This window comes from Otolemur garnettii, unplaced genomic scaffold, assembly GCF_000181295.1.
Source record: "Otolemur garnettii isolate 467f Iridium unplaced genomic scaffold, OtoGar3 scaffold00013, whole genome shotgun sequence".
NCBI lineage: Eukaryota > Metazoa > Chordata > Mammalia > Primates > Galagidae > Otolemur > Otolemur garnettii.
The window spans coordinates 3512270-3521044 of NW_003852408.1; the positions used below are offsets into that span (position 1 = coordinate 3512270).

Genomic DNA, 8775 nt, shown 5'->3' on the forward strand with positions numbered 1-8775 from the left:
CAGGGATCTGCCAACAAACATTTATAAGTCCCTGTTGGAATCCAAAGGTCAAGAAATCATGAGTTTTTGTCTATTCAGCTGACAAATGGCATATAGCGACTGAAGGTTTAAGCCCCAACAGTTGCTTTAGGAAGCCCCGTGGCTACCAATGGGCTCTTCCTGGGTCAGGCTGCTGCTGTTGTCTGCCTGTACATGGAGATATAGATGCAGCATTTTAGGTAACAGTAACTGTAGCAGTGTAGCAAACTGTTTTGGCAGTTGAAAGAGCTGAAAGTGCTCACTGATCTCATTGTACTGAGTTTTCTATCAGGTAGGGATACATTTGGTTATAAGAGAACACCTTAACAATGATGGTTTAAACAGACTTGTGTCATATAACTGGAACATAGAGTCCAGGCACTGGCTGATATTGAGACAGTGTCTTGGGATCTTCTTTGGCCTGTTCCTCTTGTTACCTCATGATCACATAATAGATGCTGTAGCACCAGCCATTACAACATTGTTTATAACAGGGAGGAGGTAGGGGGAAAAGGCTCAGTCTCAGCAGAATTCCACTTACATCTGATTGGCCAGAGCTGTGTCACATACTAGTCCAGAGTTCAAGAAGAGCTGTGAATTGGGGTACTTTGCTTTCCAGCCTGTGTATCAGAGGAAGGAAAAGAGAAAAGAACTGGGATTGTGGTTTGGGTCAGTTAACCAATGCAACCTGTTAGAGATGTTAAATGCCCATTGAGGCTACAAGGACATAGGAGTGGCTCCTCCACCCTTTCTCATAGGCCCTTTAGAGATATTATGTGCAGAAATGGAATCTGTCATTAATTTGTACACCATAGGGTCAGAGTGACTGGCAATGTGAGTGTCTAAATTATCACACTGAATTCTTATTAGAGATTCAAGATGGGCTGGAAATTATTACTTAGCTGGGTTTGCTGCAAGGAAAATTACTGTTCACATTACCTGTTCTAAAAAATGGTTCAGAAATAAGTGCCTTTCCCATTTCTCAAAGAGGTTTCTGCTGGCATTAAAAAAAACTTGGTACAATTTTCTGCCATGGTAGACAATGACACATTTTCACTTAGGAGATGAGTGTAATGCACAGTCAGAGATATGGAGCAGACATTTCATCCATGTCACTAAGCAACATGAACATCTCGATCTGGTTCACGTATGGAATCCTGGGCATTCAGATTTGGCTGACGAGAATAAGACACATTACCTCCTTCAGGCCACAAAATCTAACACCTTAAAATAATTTGCAGTGTTTTTCACCAAGAGCTGGGAGTACTTATTTAATTAATAAGAAAAACAGCTATTATTTCTCATCTGACAGACTCAAATGAAAAAGAATGCAATTTAATAGGGAACTAAGTTTTACTTTGTAGCTGTTGATTTGATTCGAATTGGTGGCTGGGTCAGGGTTGCCAAGGTTCCTGGATTCCACGTCGAGGAACCACGATCCGACTTTGAGGGAGAGGCCGTGAAGGATGAGTGGGAAAGGCCACTTGTGGGAAAAGGTTGTGTCAACACATGCTGAGGGTCAAAACCCCGGGTAGAGTACTGGTGTCTCCTGACCTGCTCTGCTCTGTCTTGGTTTGAGTCCAAAATAGCAGAAATTATTAAAACAGACAGCAAAGGGAGGGGGAAAGATCTAAAGTTATTTATGAATAAATCTTAAAAGTAGATTGGAGGAAACCTGTGGGACTGATTCAACAGAAAATTGAGGACAACTCCTATAATTTGTACATATTAAATTGTTCAGTGAAGTTGGGTGTACTTTTTTTAAAAAATTGATGTATGAGCTACTTTTGAAGTTTGGGGATATGTGGGGATTCTTTTACTTTTAGAGGAAAGAGACAAGATTAATAAAACAAACTAATGAATTTAAGGCTATAGCAATTCTTAGAAGACATTTTCTTTTTTTTTTTTTTTTTTTTTGAGACGGAGCCTCAAGCTATCCCCCTGGGTAGAGTGCCATGGCATCACGCTCACAGCAACCTCCAACTCCTGGGCTCAAGCGAGTCTCCTGCCTCTACCTCCCAAGTAGCTGGGACCACAGGCACCCGCCACAACGCCCGGCTATTTTTTTTTTTTTTTTTTTGGTTGCAGCCGTCATTGTTGTTTTTGGCAGGTCCGGGCTGGGGATTCGAACCCGCCACCTTAGGTGTATGTGGCTGGCGCCTTAGCCGCTTGAGCCACAGGCGCCAAGCCAGAAGACATTTTCTATATTCTGCAGAGTAAAGAAGAGGGATGGAGTGGAGAGAAGGGGGTTCTAGGGTGCCCTATGGGGATAGAATTTATTACTGTCCCTACCAGGAGGGGGAACAGGACATGGACAGAGAGAACCAAGAGAAATGCACTTGAAACTCTTCAGTGTGGCTGTGCTGGTGAGTAAGCTGGGGCAGCAGGGGAGAAAGGTAGCTGGGGCCACGTCACAGACGCCTGGAGCTTAAAGTCAGCCACCTCAAACAAAAAAGTAAATAAATAGTCTGAACTAGAGATAAGTTAATTTTCCAGTCAGGTAGGATTTGGTTCTATTTCTGTGGTTCACTTTAAGCAACAATAAATAATAGTTGAACTTGTTTCAGCTGTCAGGGCTTGCTACTGAGAACCATCATTTCTGTGCTCAATCACTTGATCATAGAGGATTTAGCTGTTAAAATGACATGGTCAGCTGTCATATGAGATGAGTCGAATAGGAGAACCTCATTGGTATTTGTGAATGTTTTTACACTGTAGATTGTAGACAGTCCCATCACGTACTCTCCATAGATCAACCCCACTCTGCACCGTCAGCAGGTGAATTGTTCACTCTGTCACAGCCCTCCACAGCCGACCACTGAAACATGGAGTCGAGGTGGGGTGTATTTTTGTTCATATGTCAGTGTTGGGATTCAGTTCTGAAACCAAATCATTGTTATTAGGCTATATTTAATTCTTTTTGTCTTTCTTGTTTTAATTTACATTTAGATTAAGAAAAGATGATAACAGAGTTTTACTGAGCCACTTTTGAAGAGTCTGTTATTTTTTTCTATATGAAATAATAAATTGAAAAACTTGCTTTACTTTGAAAGTAGATCCAGAATTCCTAGCTTTTTTTTTCTTTTTTTTTGAGACAGAGCCTCAAGCTGTGCCCTAGGTAGAGTGCCATGGCATGACAGCTCACAGCAACCTCCAACTCCTAGGCTCAAGTGAGTCTCCTACCTCAGCCTCCCAAGTAGCTGGGACCATAGGGGCCCGCCACAACGCCTGGCTATTTTTTGCTTGCAGCCGTCATTGTTGTTTGGCGGGCCCGGGCTGGATTTGAACCCACCACCTTAGGTATATGTGGCTGGCACCTTAGCTGCTTGAGCCACAGGTGCGGAGCCCAGAATTCCTAGCTTTTAACTTGCTAAAAGAAAGGATCATAGTTTTTTTAATGTTTGTTTTTCTTTAAATGTGAAATTTATAAAACCTAGAGATTTTTATTCTTTCTAGAACAGATATTTGCCCTCAAATGGGTAAATTCATTCATTCAGAACGAATGAAAATTCTATTGCCTTCTGCTGGACCTCTTTTGAGACACACTTTAAACTTCTTAAGAAGAGTTTTGAAGATTTTGGAAAAGATTAATGTTTGCATTTGTGAAAAAAGATCATTGGATTCATTTTTCTATTTTGGCTTGTGTCAGCCTTCAAGTTAACCATAAGGTTCTCCCCATGGGTCAGCTGGGTCCTGCCTCAAGTACCTTCAGAAGTTCCTGAATGACTTATAGGAGGATCACAGCCATCCCGAGGCATTGGGAGCACGGGTTTATACGGGAAAAAGCTAAGTGAAACACATTGGCATTAAATGACATGTAAATTCTTTAAGACATATGTACAGTAGCAATAAACACCTGCCTTGTGTTCTTGACTTTTGTTCTATCAACTATGTTGCACTAAATATGTTCTTTTTTTGTTTGTTTTGTAGGGTGGATCTACGACATGACACAAAAATATGATTTTTCCTTCTATATATGTGGTTTGCTTTACATGGTAGGAATACTCTTTTTGCTCATCCAACCATGTATTCGAATTATAGAACAATACAGAAGAAAATACATGGATGGTGCACGTGTTTAGTGTCCTGGAATGTTTCGTGTCAGATTTCATTGTGATACTCACGCCTACCTCACATGGTTGCTGTGAGGCACCTAACATGACAAAATGTGGGAAAGCACTTTGTACAGTAGCTGGCATTGTCATTTGTATATGTCCTTGTTCTGGCCTCATTTATAAGCAGGACTGCCTCTGTGGAGAAGCAATACAGAAGATCTACATTTGTTTTAGAGGTGATAATGTTCTTCAAAGACGGTGTAGTAAATGATTGGTAGAAATGCCCTCATAAAAACTATTCTTTCATCATCTAGTGGGACAACGGTTTTAGATAGAGCTTTTAAGGCAAAAACAGGGAATAAAAGGTTTCCAACTCAACTGCTTCTTTGTAAGGCAAAACTGAAGTCTATGTTTCTGGAAAGCTCTAGGAGAAATGGATTTCAAGCACAAGAATATGACTCTATTCCAGAAATTAATTATTACAGGGAGCTAGTGGTCTACCAATATAAAACAAAGGCAGGCTATAATAATTAAACACAGTTTATATTTTTATAAAAGAATTCTGTAGGAAGGGCATATAATTTTTAAATCTTCCTCCAAGAGAAGGCATTTGCCATCAATCCTAGTTCAGTATTATCTAGTTATAAACTGAATCTTGAGGCAAAACTTTAATTAATAAATAATATTAATGATTTCCTTAGTGAAAGCTGTACATGTATTCATGTGCACAACCATTCAATCAAGGGCTATAATTCAAGCACTTTTATTCATATCATTGGCCTCTGTCTTAGATTATGAGCATGATCTGGGTCTTCTAACAATTTTTCTAGGTTTCTCCTCTCCCCTAAATATTACATATCACTGTTAATTAACATGTAAAGTTGGTGGTTAAATCATTTGTAAAGCATGTTCCTATCCAAAATATGAGACCACTGATGTAGAGAACACTCTCCTAGGTATCACAAGGATGGAAAAACAAGCACCACATGTGCTCAATGCTAAGTCAAAACCAGTAGATTAACAACTACACGCTCCTTCAAAGTCCCAGTTAAATTCAAGAGGGGGGGCGGGGCAGAGGGTGCAGCAAGTTCCCACCCGAAGGGAACAATGCACGGGTATATGGCCCACTTCCTGAGTGAAGGAAACAACTACAACTTGGACTTTACCTTACCAATGCAAAGGAACCTAATTGTGTAGACCTCCATGTTAACCTGAAATTTTAAAAAATATAAAACATAGATATATGACCATCAAGTAGTGAAGGTAATAAATGGAATGTCTAGATGTCACCTGTGCACCTGATGTGGGAGGAGTGGTAACACACAGCCCATCTCCAGTGCCTCTTGTTAAATAGATCATTCACTTGCCTGAGAGCCTCATAGTTTTAAAAATAGTTCTCTTGATCGATTTCGTACAAAAGATAACTGTGATCCATGACATCAAATAAGGCCCTTCCATTATCTCAGATGTCTATTTTTCTATGCCAAACATTTTTCAGACTACAGAATGTTCTTCCCAGAATCATTATGAAATTTCTGGCTGCCTTACTTGTTTACACATATTTTAAGACCATTTAAATTTCTACTCACAATTTGCTCATCACGCACACAAAAAAAAATTCCTTAATATCATTGCCAGTGTCTTAGGTCAAATTTATCTAAAGTGAAGTACAGCCTATTCTCAATTATCCTTGGTAATTAGAGGCAGGAGTGCTACTAGGAATTGGAGTCACAGAATGTTACCCCAAGCCTAATTTTAGCCAGCAGTTCCAGTTGGACTCTGCCAAGTCCTTCCAAGCTGTTAATGAGGGATTCAACGGACAAGTTTTCTTTTTGTTTCACCTCCATTATTCCCTGCTCTACTGTCTAGTGGGAAGGGTTGTGCATTGAAAGGGCCACCAAAACAATAAAAGGCAGCTAATGGAAAGGAGAAACAAAAGCATAGCTAATATACACACTCAGTATTACCTCCAATGAGTTGAGAATTGCCTGTAAAGTATTATAGATAATAAATTGCATGTTATACTCCATTTAGTTCAACACAGTCACTTGTTGCTTAACACGATAGCTTTGGCTGCTGTTAAAGAATCCAGCTCTCTAGTTTGATAAAAGTAGTCTTAAGAGCTGAGGCAATGCTATATACATGTATAGTATACTGACCACAAAATTAGGATGAGTAGGCTGAAAAACATGTATATTTTAAAGTTGAAGGCATCACTTCATTACTTTTATTTTCTGACAACACCAAATTAACAAGAGGCAGTGTTCAATATTTTGAATGGTGCTCTAGCCAATGCATTTGCATGTTCACGCTGCTGGCTGTACACCACAAATATGAACTTTATGTCCAGTAACCCAGCTCTGATTACATCCAAGTTAGACTCCCTCACATTCAGTTTGTACAGTTGTTTGTTGACTTACTATATTTTTGGAAGCGGTGACTTCTCACAAATCAGTAGAAGTTCCTCTATTACAAAAATACAGTGAGTGTCACTTGCAGTATCCGTGTTGCCCACATGATAATAGAGAATGCTAGAAAGAATTAAGCAAATCTTTCCTGTTTATGTTATTGTTCATTGTTCTTTGAAGAGATTTGTTAATTGTGTATTTACATCATGTGCTTAATAGTTTCCCCTCATGTATCCAAATGATTTTTATTTACATACAACTAAATAAATGTTGTCCTCTTTAAACATGGTCAGTGAGTTTTTGTATAAAATCTCTTTTTTTTTTGGCCTTAAAGAGATACTCCTAAAATGTAGCTGTTGGTTGATTATCTTCCCCCCAAAATAGTGTTTCTCTAGGTCTGGTCACAGAACCACCCAGGAGAAGATCATGGAGGGTGATTGTGAAAAGTGCTGAGTCCACATGTTAAATTTAAAATGCACACATCTTTTAATCCAGCAGGTGAATTTCTGAAACGTTTTTCTGCATATGAACACAGACAAACAAGGACTCTTTGCTTTATTGTTTGTTACATAAAAGACTGGACACAATTTATCCATCGATAAAGAACTGTTAAATTATGGTATGTGGTATAACCATGTAGTGGAATTTACACAACTTTTTTTTTTCTTGAGACAGAGTCTCACTATGTTACCCCCAGTAAAGTGCTGTGGCATCACAGCTCACAGCAACCTCAAACTCTTGGGCTTAAGTGATTCTCTTGCTTCAGCCTCCCAAGTAGCTGGGACTACAGGTGCCTGCGACAACACCTGGCAATTTTTTTTGTCACAGTTGTCATTGTTTAGCAGGCCTGTGCCAGGTTTGAACCCGACTGTCTGGGTGTATGTAGCTGGAGCCCTAACCACTGAGCAAAGGGTGCTGAGCCAACAGCTCTTTTGTTTTTAAAGACAAATCTATTTAGGAAATACTCTTCAAGCTATATTTCTAAAAGAAAAAAGCAAGATAGATGCCTGGTGCAGGGGAATGGTAGCTCATGCATGTAATCCCAGCTTCTCTGGGAGGAGAAGCTGATATTCCTGAGGCAGGAATATCACTTGAGGCCAGAGTTTGAGGCCAGCCTGGCTAATATAGCAAAACCCTCATCTCTAAACCCCCCCAAAAATTTAAAAAGAAAAAAGCAAGATAGAGCAATATGTCTAATATGCTCCCAATTAGATGCTTTGTTGACCAAAAGAAAAAAGAAAAAGGTCATTGATACATACACAGACATACATTTCTAGGAGGAAACACAAGAAACCATGAACAGTGGTTGGCTCCAAGGAAGACAATGTCGGGGTGGGTCTGACCCTTTCTTCTTTATGCATATAACACCTTTTCAATTTAAGACTTAAATCTAAACGATGCAGATTCCTGGGCCTACTTAAAACTTAGAAATTTGGGGAGATGGGGGCCAAGAAACCTGCCTTTTAGGTAAGCTTATCAGTTATTCTTATACCCACAAAAATTGGAGACCCACTCAACATATTTCAGAGCAACACATTCTGATCAATTTCAAATGGTTGTCCTGACTCTCTAGCACTGAATCTTCCCTTTCATACGGGATTCTGTTCAGTTACTATCTATGGAGCACTCACAGCATGTGCCATTTTTATTTAACAAAGTCAGCTTACTCAGTTCTTTTCTAATCAATAAAAGGAAGCCGGCTTCTATAGGAATACACATGGCAGGCTGGTGCAAGGTGGCCTACGAGCCTGAGGAAGCTCTCACAGAGCACCAAAGTGATAACACCCAGGGAAACTGGACTCAAAATCTGTTTAAATGAAACTGTGATTGATAATGTAAAAGAAGCAGAGAAGTCCAAGAACACACTCAAAGAACTATTGCTAGAAATGGCCACTTATAGGCTCGGTGCCTATAGCACAGTGGTTATGGCGCTGGCCACGTACACCAAAGCTGGTGTGTTCGAGCCCAGCCCAGGCCTGCTAAACAACAATGACAACTACAACCAAAAAATAGCCAGGCATTGTGGCAGGCGCCAGTAGTCCCAGCTGCTTGGGAGGCTGAGGGAAGAGAATCACTTAAGCCCAAGAGTTGGAAGTTGCTATAAACTATGATACCAGGGCACTGTACAGAGGCCAACATAGTGGGAGTCTGTCTCAGAAAGAAAAGAAAAGAAAAGAAATGACCACTTATAAAATGAAAAACACAGATTACAAGTGCTGGACTTGCAGTTCTGAAATGCTTGTGTTTTAAGTCTTCTTTACATCCTTAAAAACCAATGAAGAGGCTCGGCGCCT

The 8775-nt window shown here is 40.0% G+C and overlaps 1 protein-coding gene across 1 annotated transcript in view; it reads left to right on the forward strand.

The window, feature by feature from the left end:
• Positions 1–4100, forward strand: part of SLC16A14 (solute carrier family 16 member 14) — a 30652-nt gene extending 26552 nt beyond the window's left edge. Inside the window, exon 4 of the mRNA XM_003784879.2 lies at positions 3949–4100. Coding sequence (XP_003784927.1) covers positions 3949–4100 — 152 coding nt within the window. The remainder of the gene's footprint in view (positions 1–3948) is intronic.
• Positions 4101–8775: the final 4675 nt, after the last annotated feature.